Source organism: Chenopodium quinoa, unplaced genomic scaffold (assembly GCF_001683475.1).
Source record: "Chenopodium quinoa cultivar QQ74 unplaced genomic scaffold, ASM168347v1, whole genome shotgun sequence".
NCBI lineage: Eukaryota > Viridiplantae > Streptophyta > Magnoliopsida > Caryophyllales > Amaranthaceae > Chenopodium > Chenopodium quinoa.
Window position 1 is genome coordinate 2,726,442 of NW_018743391.1, and position 20,980 is coordinate 2,747,421.

Genomic DNA, 20,980 nt, shown 5'->3' on the forward strand with positions numbered 1-20,980 from the left:
ATTTACCCCAAATTCTTCTAATTTTGTGCCGAAAAAATTGGTAATTCACTTGATCTTTAAGACATTGTTTTATTAAAATTATTATAACAAAGGGATTTAATTCATTTTATTTGATAATAACATATAGAGTAAACAATTAATAATAATAAGGAATAAACACACCCAAAAAAATGTTGAAAACAAAGAAAAATGTTAAGGTAATTTTGTTAATGGTAGCAATAATGTTGATAATGATTGGCATTGTTGCGGCTAAATGCAAAAATGAGGGTGATGTTTGTTTCTTTGCTCATGGATGTTGTCATCCCTACAAATGTAACAGTGTTATTGCTGGGTTATGCCTTGAAGAAGGTAAACCAGATCCTGGAGCTTTTAACTGAACACTATCATTTATTTTCATGTCAAAAAAACATAAATAAAATGTGTTTGAATTTGTAGTTGTATATTTGTTTTCTATTACGGAGTATTTTGTATGGTGAGATATACGAAACATTTGTATAATGATAAAGCGCACACTACTTTTAAAAGTGTATGTGTAATTTACATCGTTGTAATTGTGTACTCCGTGTAAAATATCACTGGTACAATTAGAAAGACATCATTATGTATGCAGGGTTGGTAAGATATAGGTTGACAATGTCCACCTCTAGCCTCTTCTAATTTAATGTGACAAATTAATCCTATAACTCTAGTTTATTTTCCATCATTATTGTTTATGATGCTTCATTTTTTTTTCCTTATTTAATGCGTCGACAAATTAACCTTATAACTTATGTAACTTGTGCACACAACTGGACATTAGTCTCTATATAACTCCGGATCCGATAATTGTTGGTTTACTAGCTTAATTCCAATATATTGAATAACAAGATCACCATGTCTTTTGCACTAAAGCACAAAATGATATTCAACTTTGATGTGTTTATTGCGTTGAATGATCAAATTTACAACAAAACAAGTGGTAGAAATATTGTGACAGATGCTCGGGACAAATTTAACTTCGCAACAATGGAAAACGAACCATGATGTTTTGGCAATATTATAAGCCAAATAGCTTAATATTATGCCTATGAAAAACTTATTGGACACAATTGTTTGTTTGTTTGAGCAACAAGCTAAAAGTTAGATTTGAGCAGTCAAAGATCACATAACCTATTGTAATAAGCCGAGAACTATTAATTACTTCCAAATTTACTTATAACATTTTGACTGGACACGCTTGCAAATGCACATGTTTGACCGTTGATATCTTTTATTATATATTTAAATAATTATAAAAGTTTATATTAAGAAACTATACATTAAATAGGCCCAACAACATTTTACATGATTACATTGACTTTCATATAATAGTAAAAAAAAATGATCATAGTAAGATGTGTAAATAGTGTAAAAAGTCAAACCGTTGCGAGTAATTTGGAACGAAGAGAGTAAGATATTGTAACACTATGTGGCGAATCTTGAACCAAAAAGTATGTGGGAAGGGGGTAAAGTACAAACTTAACCATTGAATTCATATTTAAGACTATTTTTTTAAAAAAAAAACAACCCCTATATATTTTGGTCTAAACTTTAACAACACCCGATTAATGGGGTTCATGCTAAGTCTAGCCGAGAGGTAGTTATCTTTGACTAGGTTCACACTTCTTAAAAAAAAAACAAAAAATAAAATAAATGGTTTTTGACTTAACGAGCAAGAAAATAGACTAAATTATCAATAATCATACTTGTAATTAGCCCTTAATGTTAGCTACACTTTTTGACAAACCTCAAAAGTGATACCCAATTTCCATTTAAATACATAAAGTGTTATCCAAAGACCAATACCCTTAAGACATAATAATTGTCTATATTAGTCCCATTTATGTATTAGTGTCCTTATAAATCCAAACATATACAAGTATCAACCCCACTTAATTGAATATTTAGGTAATCTTACTAGATATAGAAGTTAATCTATCTCATGTTAATTTATTGCGAGATATTCCAATTTAACCCCAAAAAATTTAACAAGTCACCCTTAATCTTGAATATTAAATATTAATTTTTCAAATTGGTTGATCTATAGCAACAAGTTAATGTAAAAAAATTTCCATGAATAAAAAAAAAAATCAAGAGATTAAACGCGTGATGTTTAATTATCGTCTATATTTTCCTAACACTATTTAATAAAGTTCTTTGAAATGAGCAATCCACCTTATAGCACAAGGTACAAGTCTTACTTTATTATGATAACTAGATATTCCATTCCTATAATCCTATAACAAGTGTAATAGTTAGTGGTAATATTTGACAAAAGCTTGCTAAAGTAATCATAGCCCTAGAAATCAAAGTATGACTCGGAAGGCTTTGCTTTAGGAGTCCTTTTCATAGCCAAAAGATTAATCACACTTACACATTAATAATACATAATTAACTATTAACAATTACACTTATATTGTCCTAATACATCACAAATTAAAGTGTTGCAGTTGAGTCCAAAACCCTCACCTATTGCTTTTACTTGTTTTCGTACATGATTGCACATTGCTTCAAATCCGATAACGTTTTTTTTTTGGTCGAAAACTCGAGATTGGGTTAGTCTTAAGTGTACTTTCGTAATTAACTTTCAGCTAATGATCTTTCAAATTAGCAAAAACTAATCAAATTTAGAAGATAATTTCTGGGACATTTTGTGAGAAACTACCTTTTAAAGCATTTTTTTTTTTGCGAGAAACTACCTTATAAAAAAAATGTTGTAAAAAACTACCTTATAAAAGCTAAATGTTGTAAGATACTGCCCTTGGTCAGAAAGTGAGAGTTGACTTAATTTTTCTGGCGTTGACCTAGTCATGTGCCAGTCACGTGACGTTTAATTCATCTTTCCCCATTTCCCCCTAATTTTTCCCCAGCCTATCCATATAATACCCAAAATGAATTAAATGTCATGTGACCGGCACATGACTTGGTCAACGCCGGAAAAATTTAGTCAACTGTCACTTTCCGACCAAGGGGTAGTATCTTACCACATTTAGCTTTTATAAGGTAGTTTATTACAACATTTTTTTTATAAGGTAGTTTCTCGCAAAAAAATTGCTTTAAAAGGTAGTTTTCACAAAATGTCCTAATTTCTGCCTACCTTAACTCTTAAGATAATTAAACTACATGCTTTTCTTGATTTTAGACATCTTTTTCACCCTTTTTACTTTAACTTTTTATTTTATTTTAATGTAATAATTGTTTGGTCAATTAGTGGGGGGATTAGATGAGATGAAAAACAAAATATTTATGCTTTACTTGTACAGAAGTCATTCTCTGCACTTGATGATTCACTCTTCTTTTCTTCCCTTTTGTTTTGGGTGGGGAAGAGAGTGTCCTTTACTTTTTGGGATCCTCTAGTTTAAGAACTAGTATGTGTGGATTAAGCTAAGGAAGAGCTTTTTCTAGCGAAACCGCGCTTTTTACGACGAGTTTAGATAAAAGGCCAACATTCCTTTCTCTTTGAACTAACACTGCTGCTGCTTCTTTAAAAAAAAGTTCCCCTGTTTCTATCTATGCCTTTATAAAACTTGTGTACAACTTCAGATCATTCTCAAGTACTCAACTCTCTGTTTGTCTCTCTTTCTCTCTGCAGGATTGGCGAACCACGAAAGTTGATGAGTTTCATCTCTGTATGTACTTAAATGGTTTTCATATCTGTATGTACTTGAATAGTTTCATCTGAATAAATTGGTGTGCGCGATGTTTTAAGGGCAGGTTGACAATCTAGAGGGGGAAGATGGGTACAGCGCAGATGCAGTGTCTGCAAACGAGCTGGGTTGTGTTTGCAATTCTTGCATTGATCATCAGCTCAAAGTTGGGTGTTTCTGAAGCTCAACTCTTATCGAACAGTAATGAACCAGGTACATATTGCTGAAATTATTGCCTTCTATTACTGTAATAACCTGCTGAGAATTAAACTTCCACGATTAATAAAGAATATGCAAAGCATGATATTAGAATTTACATGAATTTTCTCCTCAAAAATAAAATTTAATCAGCAATAGTACAGAGGAAACAAAATTAGGAGACATGATTTTGTAACAAACATAGCATTAGTTAACAATTAGCCATACAATATGCAATGGCGGGACTCAAGGGGTGTACAAGGTTTGTAACAAATATACTAATTAGCGATCATGGTTCATACAGGGAGTACATCGGTGCCAATGCTAGATCCCTTCAGCCGTACCACATACAAACCAAAAGATATAGTACGGGTAGATCCACTGGAACAATTCAGCAACTACAGAGGAGGCTATAACATCACAAACATCCATTATTGGAGTGTAAGCCCACCATCTCTTTCTATAATAACTCTATTAACTAAGTTCATATATTAAAAAGTTAACATTTGTCTAACATAGCAACTTGTTTTCAGTCGACTTTATTTACTGGAATTTATGGATATGCAATCGGACTGTTATGGCTTATCACAGGCATTGTGTATGCCATATATCTACTAACAGCTTCTTGCTGTAGAAGTACAAGCAAGAACCAACAGCTGAAAAACAGAACACCATGTCACAAGCCGTGTTATCTCTTCCCTCTCATCTTCACCACATTTTTTGCTATCCTAGCAATGTAAGCCCTAAAAACATTACCATATTGCAAACTACGAAATATATGCCAAAATCCAAATGCATATGATAAGTACATTCCTATGTCGTGTTAATGATATAGAAATATAATTTCAGAATTGCATCTGGGGTGGCTCTGGAAGGAAACATGAGATTTCATTCTGAAGCAAACACAATTATGAGAGTTATAATCCACACTGCAGATCAGGCATCCAATACCATATACAACGCCACAGGACCGATGAGAAAGATTGGTGCAAACTTACAGCAACAAGCAATGGATAGTATTGGTGGAGTGGATGGGGCTGATACTACAGATATGGCTGCAGCGGCTAGCTTCTTGGCTTCGACATCTGACAAGCTCGATTATGCAGCAACTGGCATAAAGAAACAAGCTCAGAAAAATAGGCTCTTAGTAGAGAAGGGTCTGACAATATTGTACGTAATATATTCCTTTGTATTTCCCTTGCCCCTAAATTCCTTTTACAGTCTCTCTCTCTCGCTCAGTTTTCTTATCCACATGAGCTTGATTGCAGGTATATCTTGACCATCGTCACCATATCCATAAACCTAGCTGCTGTGATAGCTCTTACAGGTAACTGCTTCAGATCATATAAATACGTAGTTTACAGAAAATGACAGCTTAGAATCACACTTCGTTGGAAATAAAGATAATGTCAAAACTCTATTCTTCTAATCATCTGACAATAACTTGTCTTCAACTTGCAGTTTTTGGTATACTGAGATTTCGACGAGTACTATACATGTAACTACATCAAACCTCTAAAATAACCCAAGTTGTTGAAACAACAAATTTAGCAGTACCAGAAAGTGCTTACTGGTTCTTTAAATTTCTGCAGGCTAGTCGTATTCTGCTGGATTCTAACAACCCTCTGCTGGCTATTCTTTGGGGCATATTTCTTCCTTGAAAAGTAAATTTCCACTCTTCTAATTGATTATCAAATCTCAATACCTGTAGCTAAGTGAAGATCCCATAACCTAAAGCAGAGTCAATAATTAAATAACTATGCAGGTTTTCCTCCGACACATGCCAAGCTCTTCAAGACTTCCAACAAAACCCAGATAACAGTAGCTTAAGCTCAATCCTTCCTTGTGATGAATTTCTTTCAGCAAGAACCGCATTATCTGATGTTGGCATCGGAGTCTATGAAATTGTTGACCAGGTAATACATAATATATTGAGATGATACCATACAATCAGTGATGCTCATCACCTTTTTCATAAAATCAAGTAGCACCTGCAATGCCAACTAACTCGTTAAAGTTCAGCTAGACACCATTAATCCTGTACATATTTTATGACAGGTGAACACAAATATCTCTCTTATGAGGAGTTCTTCGTTCCCAAGTCTCCAATACGTATGCAACCCTTTCTCTGGACCACCTGATTTTACGTATCAACCAGGAAACTGTGCATCTGACACAATTAAAATAGGAGATAATCCACAGGTATGCCAAGAATTATTAACACCACTACACAAGAATGCAAATACTTCAATAATTGGTGGGCTAAAAAAAGCCTCATTTTTGCAGGTGCTGAAGATGTTCACTTGTTCAGACACCAGCGGGATAAGTTGCCAGGGAGGAATTATAACCGGCAGTGTTTACAATGTCATAGAAGCTTACTCAACTTCTATACAAAATCTGCTAAATGCATACCCAGATATGGAGAATCTAGTAGATTGCCAGCTTGTAAAACATGCATCCTCAAGGATCCTAGTCAAACACTGCAAACCATTGAAGAGCTACGCACAGACAACCTGGGTAGCAATGCTGGTACTTTCAGTGGTTATGGTGATCTTGGTCCCAATATGGGCAACTACTGGTTATCATGAACGAAAACATCATTTTGCAGATGGTTCCATACAGCCAAATACCACAGATGCAAATAATCTGGATCCTGAAGCAGCTAAAGCAACTATTGAACACCAAATCCAGTAGTATAATTGAGATATAGCCACATAAAGCAAGAGAATTAAGGCTCTGCAATAATATAAGAGTACGAGAGTAGGGATGCCTGGAAGAAGAAAGCAATACAGGAACTCCTACACACAGACAGGCTAGAAAAACTGGAAAAGTAACCCAACGGCACCAAGCTCTCCAAGTAATTATAGACTTATAGCGTTGGAGAGAACTAAAACACACTATTTACGTCTTTAGCATAGCCTGACAACCAACATTTTTGTTCAGAAGAAGTGAACAACAATATTTTTTATAATGATTGTTGATAGATTACAATATTATAATGTACATATAATACTGGGACCAACCCCATGAAAGGAACACAATGTGTTGTAATTGTATTTTGTAACACTATATTCAAGAAACTACACAACTTTTATAGTGAAAATAGCCTGTCAAAGAAGAAAAAAAGGAAAATTAAGATAGGCTCTGTTTTTTGGGAGGGGGGGGGGGGGGGGGGGGGGGGGGGGGGGGGAGGATCGAAGCCACACCACAATGCATAATCTGGCGGCAAGAAAAATTAACCCAATAAACTGTGTGGTGCAAATATGTATGAGGATTAACTATGAAACATTCAAAAGTAAGTAAGAAAGACAAGATACAGAAGCACAGAAAGAGAAAATGCATTGGAGTAGCTGCATAGAACACAGGTTATCAATGACACAAGGATTGTAGAATTATGAGCGCAGAACGAAGCACACTTATTGTACAATATTTGAGAGACAGACAGCTTCTATACTCTTGAGTAGAATTACAAGTATATCGCTCAGAAAAAGAGAATAGCATATTATCTGCTAATAATAGAAAGTTAAGCAAGAGAAAAAAGTACTCGCAACTTGCAATAAAGATCTAGAAAGGTCAAGTACTTACAATATCTTGTTGTAGATCAGAACAGAGAAAAATTTAGAATGTTTAATAAAGTAATACTTATTCTTATACTCAATAAGGGGTATCAATTATCACACTTGATCAACCAGAGAAGAAAAAAAAAAGAGAAGAGAAAAACTAGAGTAGACACTGATAGAAAAAATTGTGCCATGTATATAAATCATGAGAAAGATTTTCTCAATAGAAATATAACAAAGAAGTTACAAGGAGCCAGCTGTAGATTTCATTAATTCCACGAAGACAAAGTAGCTATGCTGTAAAACCTCAAGCTAACAATTCAGGTCGAACTACCTCCATCCTGCAAAATAGGTGCAATAGGTAATGAGTATGTTGTCCAAACACCCTGTTTTCTGTTGAGCTGCAGTTATGGGCAAGGGGTTCCCAAAAAAAAAGTATTGCAGTGAACATAATTCAAGCACAATGGCCAATTATAGAGCCCCAATAAGGATCCTCGTCATAGGAAAGACTTAAGATTTGGATCCAACTATAAACAAAATTCCAAAGCAAGCTATGTCTAAGCAAATATGTCTGACTTCAATAGAAAGCAAAGGTAGCAGGAATCTTTTTAAGTATAAATTACATACACCCCATATACTCATCCAAACGAATAAGCATATCCTTTTCAGAAATTCAGAGCCCATCAAAGAGTAGGAACATGTTTTATCATTTACTGAACCCTCACTTATTAGAAGTTTAGAACATCTCTGCAATCACTTACCCTATAACCCAAGAATATCTTTTATACATCATTGGAATCATTGGAATTTAATTAAATCTGATAATCCAAATCAATAATATCTTTGCCTCAACGACCTCTGGGATGGTGACGATCTCTATATGTACGCTTTTTCATACTAGATTCCTACTTTTGTGAGCGACCCCAACACCCTTAACATTTGTTGCTTTAATGTAACAAACCAACAAGGAAAACCTAAGTGCCAGGATTAGACAACCTAGAGATAAACCAATATTTAATCAATTAATCTTCATCTTCTTCACAAAGCATACACTTGCTTGCTTTATATAAGCTGCTTCTAGAAGTTAATCATCGGAGACGCATCATCTAAATGGAAGCTACCATTGACAAAAGACATTAAGAGTATAGATTTGGTCCTCTAAACAGCCTAAGTAGTAAAGGATAGGAAAACTTCGATGTTCAAAGCTATGGAGTTACTACCTCATGCCTGCTGAGCCACTACTCCTTAGTTCTCACTCGACACCACAACATGCTTTCATTTCTCAAGTAAAAAGTCTATGACACCTCCCAATTTTGCTACACTATACCACATTCTTGTAATCCACTACAATCACTTAAAATTATATACCAACAGAAAATAATCGACACGACAAATGTGACAAGACTGACAACCACAAAAGAAAGCTAATCTCAACCATAGTCCACAATATATGCCAACAACCAATACATAATTTCTACTTCCATTAATATAAAAGCAGCTCGTCGCATCACAAATTTACAGCAAATTTACAAAAACATCTCCATGTAAGTATGTAACACAAGTAAATTATACTCATACAAACCTTAATTCATATCATTTCACAGAACCCCAAAATTCATGCATAATCCAATAATAAAGACAATGCATACACCAATATTACAACTTCCACTCACATAAATTAAAAATTTCTACTCTATCAAAGATATAACCAAAAAATTTCAAAAAAGTACCTGAGCATTTGAATGATGAGGAACAGATTCAAGAGTAGAAACCCTAGCTTCAAGAGCGCCAAAATTGTCCTTCAACTGCAAATTCAAACGAAAAACAACAAATTTGAAATCAAAATTAAAATCTAAAAGCAAATAGAAAACCCTAAGTAAAATGCATGAAATCAAAGCGAAGAAAAATTGGAAGTTGAAATTGGGAGAAAATACTTGATTGACGAGAAGGTAGCGATCTTTGAAGAGGTCACGATGAAGGTAGTAAGCAATGGTGCCGCCGGTGAAGAGAGCGCCGGAAGTGAACCATAACAGCCGTGTTCTCATCATTTTCCGATCAAATTGCTTTTAATCCTTAAAAAGGAATATTTTTGTCTAAATGTAAATTAGAAAGTCAATTTGGAGAAATTTGTAATTTTAAGGTGAGTTAAAACAAGTAAGGGTAACGGCTCCGAACCCAAAACCGTGAATCTCCCGGACTGTTAGTTTTTGTTCTTCATTTGATGATTAAAGTGAGGGGTTTCAAACCAAAATTTATCCGCTATCGTTATACTTATCCGCTATCGTTATTGTTTATGTTTTTTTTAATTATTATTTAATCATAATTACAACATTTAGCTCAACCATACAAGTATAAATTAGCGTTTTACACCTGAAATGAACTTACTAGACCTAATTAATTACACATTGTTTTTCCATCTAAATTAGGATCAGACTTGAACCGACCTAGGACTTTTTTTTTTAAGACTATTTGTGATTGCTAGATTCGTAATAGTGTGTATTTTTTTTAGTAGGTAATTTTCATAAATTTTGTTCATTACGAAAGTAAAGATAATTAGCAATAAAAGCCGCATAATAAAGCAATAAAGAGTGATCCTCAAACTTATTTTTTCTAATCTAATTTAAAATACTCGTAAGTAAAAACAACGTGATCTAAGCACAATCTAATTAGGTCACGTTCTCTTCACTTTATTTTTGCCGATATAAAATCATTTTCACATATTAAAACTTATATTTGTTGATCTTTATTACTCGTATATTTGTTTTATAAAATATTGAAGATGAGGAGTATGATCAATTATTTCCACCCTGAGCTGTGTGTGCCATCTCATCAAGTTAGTTTATAACTAACTCTTTCTGGAAGTTTCTGCTGTAACAAACTCAGGCACGAGTTTGTTGTGAGTGCTGACCTCATTTCTTTTTGTAATAGACTAGTACTATATATGTTTGTTCTCTGAGATCATGCTTTTGTAATGCTGATAATATTCTTCTTTCTGATTTTTCCCTTAATACATTTTCTCTCATATTTCTCTCTCTAAACTTCTTGTTCAACAAGTTTTCTGCATATTTCTTCAAATTTCATCATGGTATCAGAGCTACTGATCGATTCTTCGGTGCAATTTTAGTTCAATTTCTCCAGTTTCAGGCATTAATTCTTCATCTTCTCCTGTTTTTGGTTCGATTTCTCTGTTTTCTTCTCTATTTTGGTTCTGCATTGTTCTTTTGTTTCTGGATTTCTGTGTTTCTTTGCGATTGCGCTTGATTGATTATGGCTGGAAATACTCTATCTCTTAACTCCTGCAAATGTATATTTTTTGCATGTATATTAGAATGTATATTTTTTGCATCCTTCTGAAAATCCTGCAAATCCTCTTGTTTCTGTTAAATTCAATGGTGATTGTTATAATGATGAGTGGCAACGAGGTATGATCATTGCCTTTGCAGCTAAGAATAAGCTTGGATTTATTGATGGAACCTTACCTAGACCACCTGCTACTGATTTGCTTGAGTCTCAAGCTTGGGATAGGAGCAATGCGATGATAATTGCTTATATTTTGAACTCTCTAGATTCTGGAATTGCCAGAAGTGTTCTATATTTTAGCACAGCTAGAGAGATCTGGAAGGATCTTGAGGATCGTTATTCTCAGAGTTCAGGTGCTCAGTTGTATTCATTACAACAAAATATGCATGATATGAGTCAAGGATCTAATAGTATTGCAGAGTTTTTCACTAGCATCAAAGCAATTTGGGATCAGATCTCAGGAATTAATCCTATTCCTTCATGTACTTGTGGCAAGTGGAGAAGTAGAGAAATGTTAGTATGCTTGTTGATAATCAACATCAAGCCAATACTATGGCATTTGCAATTGACAGTAGGAGATTTGATTCTTCATCAGGCTCTAGACCTGGTGTTCCCAAGTATCAGTCACCTAATACTTGGAATAGAAATTCTTCTACATCTTTTCAGCAAGGTTATAACAATAACCTTGGGAGGGGCACATCATCTGGCCAGAGAAGATTTTCTTCTTCTCTTTTCTGTGATTACTGCAAAATGCCTAGACACACTGTTGATAGATGCTTTAAAATCATTGGATATCCTAGCTCTAATTCAGCTACTAAGAACAAAGGGAAGAAAATAGCAGCAATTGTTTACAGTGATGATGCAGATGATGATTCTTGATTAGGGGATTTTTATCCACCAATCACCGTCTGACAAGTGGACCAACCAGGTTCCGCCACGTGTTCTTCACGAAGGCCAACAGGAACCTGCCACGTGTCAATCACAGATACGTCCTCCACGGACCACTTAAGACACGCCACGTGTCCACCCATGCCAAATGGGACAACCGGCCATCAAGGCCCAATTCAGTCTAGAGGCCCGATCAGCCCTAGGTTTACCTTAAACCTAGAGAGTTGCACGCTTCCCAAGGCTATAAATACCCGATTAATCCTCATTAATCAGGAATCGAATAATTAAGAGATCAAGCAGAGAAGAGCAGACTTATTAACAACCGGCTAATCTCGCTAACAACGCAGACTACCAACACTAAGCACTCTCATCTAGAGAGATCTCATTACTTTAATTTCTGTATTGATTACTCCTTAATCGGGTACTAACTTGACCGTTGGAGGCGGAGCTCTCAGGAGTCTCCGTTATTTTGCAGGTACAGGCGTCCGGTTCCAGTCTCGGAATTGTAACTCTCCCGCAGGACATCGGAAAACCCCGAAACATTTGGCGCCGTCTGTGGGGAGAGTACTTCAGAGATGGCATCCAAGTCTGTACCGACTCCAGAAGAGAGGCGTCCCCTAGACGACCCTCAAGTTCAGTCGGACCATGATACCGAAAGTGAATTTGAAGTTGAAACTCATACAGCTCCAGACGGGACCCTAAGGGCCCGACGTACCCGTCATACCGAAATGAGGGAACGGGAGTATCTTCAAACAGGAAGCGAGCCAGCAGGCGCACCGCTTGCTCGGCAACAGCCGACTGATGGGTCTGCTCCCATCACAAGGAACGAACTCATGACCTTCATGAGGGACTTCAAGGGAGAGATCCAAGAGTTGATCAACAAAAAACCGCCTGCTTCAGTCAAAGAGCAGTCGGCCAAAAAACCTTCCACTTCACTGAAGAGGAAGCCAGTTCAAGGGCGAGAGGCGACTCCCCATCCTAAATCCAAGAAGCGGGAGCCGTCTGCTCTTGATTTCACAAAACTCCGTTATCCTACGGGAAATAGGAAACCGGTTCGTCATATTCAGGCGGACGGGTCAAAGCAAACGTTCACAGATGCTCGGCACCTGCTAGAGCAGAAGAAGAGTGACCGATTATCAGAGTCGGCTTCTACTTCAAATTTTCAGGACAGTTTGCGAAATGCCTCGATGAGGCCAACTCAGTCGTACCATGAGAGTCAGTCAGGCGGCACCTCCCGTCAGTCCGGCTTTCATAGTGCCCAGGCGGTACCAAACTTGCCATTTGTGCCGCAACAACAGTATTTTATGCAGCCACCTCCATTTGGTGGACCTGCAGCAAAAAACGTCCAACCTATGGACTGGCAGCTACGGCTGCTTAGACTTGGTGAACAGCCGTCGGCCTTCTCCAAGGAAATTACTGAAGCCGCTCAGCCGGCCAAAGTAAAAAATATTCTAGTAGGCGCCTATGACGGCACTACTAACCCAGAAGACCATCTGATGGCATTCACCAACCTGATGTACCTTCAAGGGTTGGATGACCCCACCTGGTGCAAGTGTTTCCCAGCGACTCTCAAGGGAATCGCACAGCAATGGTTCGGCAACCTGCCGACTGGTTGCGTAAACAACTTCAGGACGCTTGCTTACTTATTTGCCTCCAACTTCGCTATGAACATCCCTGCGAAGAAAACGACCCTTGATTTGGGAACAATTCAGCAGGGTGAAAAGGAGGGGCTTCGTTCCTACATCAGGCGGTTCAACCTGATGAGAATACAGATTCAAGGGTTACCGGATGAGGTAGCTTATACTGACTTTTTTAGAGGTCTCAAAGACGGGTCTACCTTCAAATTTGATTTAGTTCGAAAAAGGGTGGCGACTCTTCAAGAGGCCTTGATTGAAGCAGAAGCCTATATACAGGCGACTGATCTGTGTACGATGAAACAGTCGGACGGGAAGAGGTTCGACAATAGAGAGGGACGACAGAAACAGTCGTCCAACAAAGATGAAAAAAGAAAAGAGGTCTGGGCGGCTGATTCCCCTAAACAGCCGGCCCAGAAAAAGAAAAAAGAATTCAAACCATACTCCCCAAAGTATGTGTTTAACAAGGATAACCAGTTTATCCTAAAAGAAATAAAGGGACGGCTCTCAATTGAGAAGCCGCTCCCCATGAAGGGTTCTGCGAGCAACCGGAACCAAGACAAAATCTGTGCTTATCATGATGACATTGGTCATCACACCAATGACTGCATCAGTCTCATGCGGTACCTAGACCGCTTGGCTGATCAAGGTGATCTTGACACTTATGTCAAGAAATCTACGGGGAATACTTCCTCAAAAAAGCAGTCGGCCAAAAAGAATCAACAGGCCGACAGTTCCGATACAGATGATGCAGTCGTCTACACCATTGCAGGCGGCTTCTCAGGAGGCGGCCCCACTATTAGGGGCAACAAAGATAATATAAGGCGGTTAGATGTAAATTCCGTTCACCAAGAACGACCGTCCAAATATACCTTTCCTGAGATTGTCATCACTGAAGAGGATCTAGGAGGAATAAGAGGGCCGCATGACGACCCTCTCGTCATTGAATGTAAAGTGGCCAACCAGAGAGTTGGCCGAATCCTCATAGATACCGGGAGCTCTTCAGATCTCATCAGCAGCAAATGTCTGTCAAAACTGAAATATCAGACGGACTGCATACATCCGGCCTCCCACCCTTTAATAGGTTTTGGAGGAGGAGTCGTTCACCCCCTGGGACGAGTGGATCTACCCATTCGCCTGGGCGAAAAAGGGGAAGGACGACACATGGTAGTCCGGTTCCTAGTGGTAGAGGAACTCTCGGCCTACAACATGATTCTGGGTCGACCAACCCTGAATAATTCCAAGGCTGTTATAATCCCGTCACTTATGCTGCTTAAGTTTGAAAGGGATAATGGAACAGTCGGCTCCCTAAGGGGAGATCAGAGGATGGCCCGAGAGTGCTATCTCTCGGATGTCAAGCCCACTGTTATGGCCACTGGGTCAAGTGGAGAAAAAACAGACCTTGACAATGTCAAGGAGAGTGCGCCTGTTCAAGAAACAGACGACAGAAAAAGAAAGGCGTCCCAGACTGAGTCCGCAAAAAAAGCAAGAAAATAGCAATCATTGGCAGAGGACCGGCCGGATGAGTTCCGCCCTCAGCCGGCTGGTGAGCATGTGGACCTGATATTAGACGACTCCCATCCTGACCGAACAGTCAAAGTAGGGACGACTGCTCTGAGAAACCTTGGTGACGACTTTCACAACCTGTTGAAAGAATACAAGGACATCTTTGCATTTGAAGTCCATGAAATGCCAGGCATTAGTCCTGATCTGGCAGTACACAAACTCGCTGTGGATCCGAAAAAGAAGCCGGTACGACAAAAAAGCAAGAAAACGCAATCATTGGCAGATGCACTTTCGAAATTAGCATCATCCGCCTCCTCCGATACTCCTCGAACTGTGTTTTGGGAAGTAATGGAGAAGAGAAGCATCGAAGAAAATCCTATTGGAATTCTAGACAGAAGCTCAACCTGGATGGATCCAATCAGGGCATATCTGACAAACGGTACACTACCGAATGATCCTCAACAGGCGGCAGCACTGAAAAAACGAGCCTCCTGTTTTGAAATGATACAGGGAGAACTTCACAAGAGGGGGCACCTTCAACCTTTCTTAAAGTGTGTTACTCCTGAAAAGGGACGAGAGATACTAGATGATCTTCACTCTGGTTTCTGCGCTTCCCATATAGGTGGTAGGATGCTTGCTCAAAGGGCAAGGCGGCAGGGCTACTTTTGGCCTACTTTGGAAGCAGATGCAATGGAGATGGTGAAAAAATGTGACAAGTGCCAAAGGTTTGGCAAATTAATTCACCGTCCGGCTACTGACCTCACTACCATTCACAGCCCACTACCGTTTGCTAAGTGGGGCATGGACATTCTGGGTCCATATACGCCTGCTACAGGCGGCAGAAGGTATATACTTGTTGCCGTTGACTACTTCACTAAATGGGTAGAGGCGGAGGCTGTAAAGGGAATCAAGACGAAAGATGTAATTTCATTCATTTGGAAAAGCGTCATCACTCGGTTCGGGGTTCCCATGTCTATGGTTTTTGATAATGGTCCCCAATTTGAGACGCCTGTTCTCAAAAGCTGGTTGGGAGACCAAGGAATTGCACATTACTTTGCATCTGTCGGCCGTCCACAAGCAAACGGCCAGGTAGAAGCCTTTAATAAAATCATCTCAGACGGTCTCAAGAAAAAGATTGAACGAGCAGGCGGCCTATGGGCAGATGAACTACCACATGTTCTTTGGGCCATTAGGACGACTGAAAAAGGGGCGACTGGAGAAACTCCCTTCCTTCTAACTTATGGTGCAGAAGCTGTTCTTCCAATAGAACACTACGAGCCGACTCTTCGAGTAATGCTATATGACGAAGAGGCAAACTGGGAAGCTATGCGCCTGGCATTAGACTCACTTCCTGAAAAGAGGGGCAATGCTGTTTTGCGCCATGAGATCTATCGCCTGAGAATGACTAGATCATACAACAAAAAAGTACACAGGCGTCCACTCAAAGTGGGGGACTTTGTACTTAGAAAAATGGAAGCAGTTGGTAGGGCTAATGAGTCTGGCAAACTAACTCCCAACTGGGAAGGACCCTACCGAATCTATGAGGAAGTCAGGGACGGTACCTACCGTCTGGAAACATCAGACGGACAACCGTTGCCTCGAACCTGGAATGTAGATAACCTTAAAAAATATTTTTTCTGAATGATGTAAAGTAAAGAGCTACTTAATAAAGTTTGCACTTACTATTCAATTTTGTATTACGAGGGGCATGCCGTCTGTACCTTTACAGTCGGCTACTCTCCATTGAGTTTTTTAACTCTATCTCCAGAGGGGCGTGCCGTCTGTACCTTTACAGTCGGTGACCCTCCATTGAGTTTCACTCTTTATCTTTAGAGGGGCATGCCGTCTGTTCCTTTACAGTCGGCTACTCTCCATCGAGTATGTTACTCACAATACTTAGCTAAAAAGATTAGGGCCTGGCCGATCCTGTAACTAACAGGCGGCTACCCTTCTTTTACTTAGCACCTACGTTCACCAAGAACTTACCAAGGCCACCGGCCGAATGATCAGACCAGGCGCCAAGCCACCTGATCAAAACTACAAAACTAATTCGACCTGTCCCAACATCATAGCAGGCGTCCGACGGCATCCCTCCGGATGAAATTCGTCGCAGAGAGCAGCTCCCTTTTGGGTGGAACATTGTTCTATAAACTAATTACACGGCACCTATACGACTGTCCCCAAGGGCAACCACGTAGCCGTTTTTGAGACAAAGATAACTCTATCACTAACCAAACCAATGGTAGCAGTTGACATCTAAGTCAGATAACCGCCTGTATTACTTGGGATAAATGCAGGGGGTACCTATTGAGTTAATAGCCAACAAACATTGGCGAATCAAGGGGTCTAGCCGGCCTACGCCGCCTGGTACCTCTACTTCTCAAACAAAAGTGACGGCGACTGAGTAACTCCAAAGTTAACTCATAGTCACTCCTTCAAATTTAGTATGGAACCCAAAAAGTTTGAGTCGTCCGCCTGTTTTAAACAAACAAGGGCACTCGAACCCCTATTCCTACTGGATAACCTATTGAGTTAATAGCCAACAGACATTGGTGAATCAAGGGGTCTAGCCGGCCTACGCCGCCTGATACCTCTACTACTCAATCAAGATTGTGACAGACTAAGTAACTCCTAGGTTAACTTAATAGTCACTCAAACTTAGTATGGAGCCTAAAAGGTATGAGTCGTCCACTTGTTTTTAATAAACAAAGGCTCTCAACCAATACTCTTGCTAGGTTAACAAATAACAAATTAAAGGCCAACATTGGCAGTAAGGGGAAACAACCGGTACCCGCCGCTTGTTTTCCTACTTAATTCCCTGGCTACTAGGTAATTCTATTTACTTGGTCAAATTAAATAAAGAGTTCGAATACCGATTGATTAAATGGCCGACTGATCATCTATCCTGGAAACAGACAACCAGTCGTCCAGGGGCATAGGCGGCATACTTACTATTTGTACCTGTCTTAACGTTCGGCCATACACAACAGTCGGTCTAGTGAGCAAATTTCAAATACTTAGACAAATTTGAACCAAAACAAAAAATTTGATTAAAATGAGCCGGCCATAAAAGACCAGCAGAATATTCAAAACCCCGGCCCCCTGGCCGGGTAATTACAAAGCAAACGGCACGCAGGCCGTGAAAAGAAAAAATACTTAAAGCTTAAGAAGGGGGCAGTTCAGTATCAGCAGCAGCCGCCTGGTCAGCACTCTTCTTGCTGGACTCGGCCTTAGCTGCACCATCTTTTGATGCCTTACCCCCAAGTGGCACAAGCGCCACAACCGGCTCTTCCTCCTCCAACGCACCGTCCAACGCCTCTTCTTCAGCAGCCGCCAGGATCTGTTGATTATATATTTCCGAACACTAGCGGTACGTTCTTTCCCATGAGGCAAAGTCGGCACTGGGGAACAGTCGTTCCCAGGTCATGCGTTGGATTTGGGCGGAGTCTTCCACCATCTCCCGGACGAGCTCTTGTTTCTCTTGCTCGGCCTTGTCCGAGAGCTCTTGGGTAAGACTCTTCTCCTGGTTCACCAGGCGTTCTTTTACGTTAGCCAAAGATTTCTCCATGGCTTCGTAAGAGTGCATTTTTTGGCGAAGGGGTTTCAGCTCGGCTTTAAGGTTGGTAACGGTCCCCTCCAGCTCGTCAACCTTCTTTTGGGCCGTCTCTAGCTGAGCCCGAACAGCGGCGGTCGCCTGCGCCTGATAATAAAGAAGATCAAGGGTCAGTACTTCATTTTGGGCAATTTGAAACATTGCCTTATCACAGCTGGAGGCGGCCATAGCCTTTGCGGCCTTTACCTCTTTGTTTTTCCGATCAATCGGCTTGCGAAGGCTGTTGACTCGGAGCAGGGCCTAAGTACAAAGAAAAATAGGCGTCAGTTTCCAATCAAAAGAGTTAACAGGCGTCCTGGAACTCAAAAGCTCAAAAAGGTGCTAAGTATACCTCAGCTAGGACCCCTGAAATTCCATCGAGGTCAAGGGTGCCGGCACCCTTGACCGCCTCCCTGTCAGATGGAGGAACTACTTTAACCATAGACTTGGCTACCTCAACCAAGTCTAGTCCCTGGGGGCCGGCTGCATTAAGCGAAAGGAAAAAACAAGTTAGACCTAATCAAGAAGGAAGCAAGGGTGAGTTTTCACAAGCAAGTGTCCATACATCTAGGCGGCCCCGCCTGGGTTTTTGAAGAAGTGGCCGGCTGCTTCTCAGCCGCCACTGTTTTCCTGGAAGACCCAGGAGAGCTTGCAACAGTCGTCCTCCGGGCCTTGGGGTCCGGCTGTTGCGAGGAAGAAGCCCTTGGAGTGCCAGACTGAAAACAAAAAGAGTTAGTATATGCATAATACAACTAAAAGGAGAAGAGTTTTCAGAGCTTACCAAGGGTGCCTCCTTGCTGGGGGAGTCGGCATACGACTGTTTCATTAGCGAGACCCGCAGCATGGCCGCCGCAGTCTTAGATGCTGTTATTTTACTCATGGCGTCGGCTGAAAGAAATAAACAGCAAAGTTAGTAAAAATCCCAAGTAAACAAGGCGTGAAAAAACAGAGTATTCGTCAGGCCGGCTACCTCTAGAGCACCGACTGCCGAGGCCACAGGCGGCCAAAAAGTACTCGTCATAGAGCCACTTGAAGCTCGGGACGCAGTTTAGGGGTACTTGCTCTCGTACCCCTGAAGTAGAGTTCACCCTAGTCTCTACTTTGAAGAGTCCTTTGTCTAGGATCTCTTTTTTAGCCTTTGGGGGAACAGGCGGCATGCTGCGGCCGCCTGCAAGAAGAGGCGGATCCCTGTTCCACTTGTTAAAACGTTTGTTCAGCTCCGTGTCTGAACTCTCGATAATAAGGAAGGTGTTCCGCCAATCCTTCCATTTGTTTGCCTTACCTCTCGTCATGAGGTAACCCCTATGGCTTGTTAATTGATACCAGCCGGTACCTCCCGACTTAGGGGTCCGGCTGAGATAGTTCATGTGGGCGAAAGCCTCAAAACTTGGCTCCACCCCGTTCAGTTCGCACCCGGCCACATAGCCGAGTATGTTTACCCAAGAGTTGGGGGCTAACTGCCATAACCCCAGATCATACCCATCTAAAATCCGCTGAACAGCCGGATGTAATGGGAAGCGCAGTCCAGCTTTGATGGCCGCCACATAGCAGCCAAAGCAGCCGTCACCATAGCTGGTACCAGCCGGCCAGACGACAGTATCTTCTGGATCCGGCACAAACAGTAAATACTCCGGGCCCATTTTGTGGTTAGCAATAAAGCTCGCCACGTTGTCTCGCATGGTTGCAATCCGGCCCCGGGGTACCCTGCAGTAGTAGGGGGCGTTTTCCTCTCTGTAAGAGGCGGACGGCTCTGCCCAATTATCCCCCTTCTCCACTGCATGAGAACTTCTCGCCTCTTGTAGGCGGCTATGTTTTTCTTCTGAGCCAGAAGAACTATGGTCAGAAGAGCTGGATTCGGACTCGTCCCCTGACGAGTCCGAAGAGGACGACTCCTCCCCTCTCCTAGAGGGGCCCGCCTCCTCTCCCTTAGAAGGAGCAGAAGGAAAATTAGACATGTTCACGGTAAGATGGGAAGGGAACACCTTGGTCCCTCTCTCAGAACTGTCAGCTTGACAGTCGCCTCGTTCTACATCTGGCGCCTGGTCAGATGTTTCACTAAGGAGCACCCTTTGGGAGGAGCCGTCTGAGTTTGATATCATAGCAGTCTTTTTTGTTCTGGCCATCACGTTCTGCATAGACACAGATTCAGTCGGACTTTGTATAAAGGGCAAAGATGGGTCCAGAAAAGGGCAGGCGGCACTCCTAGTCCTAGATTCAGCCGTCCCCGGTGACCGGCTGATCACTAACTTAGGGCGTGTCGTGTGCTTCCATGGTGCCATTTCAAAAAATAAAAAGAAAATTAAGAGTAAGAGAACTGAGTTACCTGAATGGGTGACGGTTGATGAAGTCCTGGAAGTTCGGGTCAGTCGGCTTGTCAGAACAGGCGGTAGGCAGAAAAAGTCCGAAAATGTCAGAGCAAGTTCAGGGGTCCGAATGTTCTCGCAAAAGTTCTCAAATGTGAAAATGACCGAAGTCAGCACTTCCTTTTATAGGCAAAATGAGAAGGCGAAGGGTCGCTTCCAAATTCAAAATTTGGGCGGGAAAATCTCTCGGCCGTCTGCAAGGTGACACCTGTAACGGGCCGTCGCCTGTCACCGTGCGACACCTGTCACAGGCGACACGTGACCAGTCGCGTGC

The 20,980-nt window shown here is 40.7% G+C and overlaps 1 protein-coding gene and 1 long non-coding RNA gene across 3 annotated transcripts; one reads left to right on the top strand and one right to left on the bottom strand.

Annotated features, from left to right (window-relative positions):
- The first annotated feature begins 3,238 nt into the window (after positions 1–3,238).
- LOC110738767 lies at positions 3,239–6,966 on the top strand. Of its 2 annotated transcripts, none has more exons than XM_021919197.1 (11): positions 3,239–3,647; positions 3,728–3,878; positions 4,168–4,304; positions 4,397–4,599; positions 4,713–5,033; positions 5,132–5,190; positions 5,325–5,361; positions 5,456–5,527; positions 5,629–5,779; positions 5,922–6,065; positions 6,150–6,966. In XM_021919197.1, the coding sequence occupies exons 2-11, from the start codon at positions 3,755–3,757 to the stop codon at positions 6,555–6,557; spliced, it is 1,656 nt and encodes a 551-aa protein (XP_021774889.1). In that variant the 5' UTR covers positions 3,239–3,647; positions 3,728–3,754; the 3' UTR covers positions 6,558–6,966. The 2 variants fall into 2 exon arrangements, with proteins under 2 accessions (XP_021774889.1, XP_021774888.1); XM_021919196.1 differs by having other exon boundaries at positions 3,733–3,878.
- Positions 6,967–7,386: 420 nt separating this feature from the next.
- LOC110738768 lies at positions 7,387–9,550 on the bottom strand. The gene is made up of 3 exons (XR_002514658.1): positions 9,358–9,550; positions 9,154–9,228; positions 7,387–7,764 (listed from the first exon to the last, which is right to left on the bottom strand). It is a non-coding gene; the product is annotated as an uncharacterized LOC110738768 (long non-coding RNA).
- Between the last annotated feature and the right edge of the window lie 11,430 nt (positions 9,551–20,980).

What these genes read in the sequence shown, in the direction of transcription:
- LOC110738767 (XM_021919197.1), top strand. Translation starts at nt 3,755, where the DNA reads ATGGGTACAGCGCAGATGCAGTGTCTGCAAACGAGCTGGGTTGTGTTT. An exon ending in TTTTTTGCTATCCTAGCAAT is followed by an intron (nt 4,600 to 4,712) that starts GTAAGCCCTAAA and finishes ATATAATTTCAG; the next exon opens with AATTGCATCTGGGGTGGCTC. An exon ending in AAATAGGAGATAATCCACAG is followed by an intron (nt 6,066 to 6,149) that starts GTATGCCAAGAA and finishes TCATTTTTGCAG; the next exon opens with GTGCTGAAGATGTTCACTTG.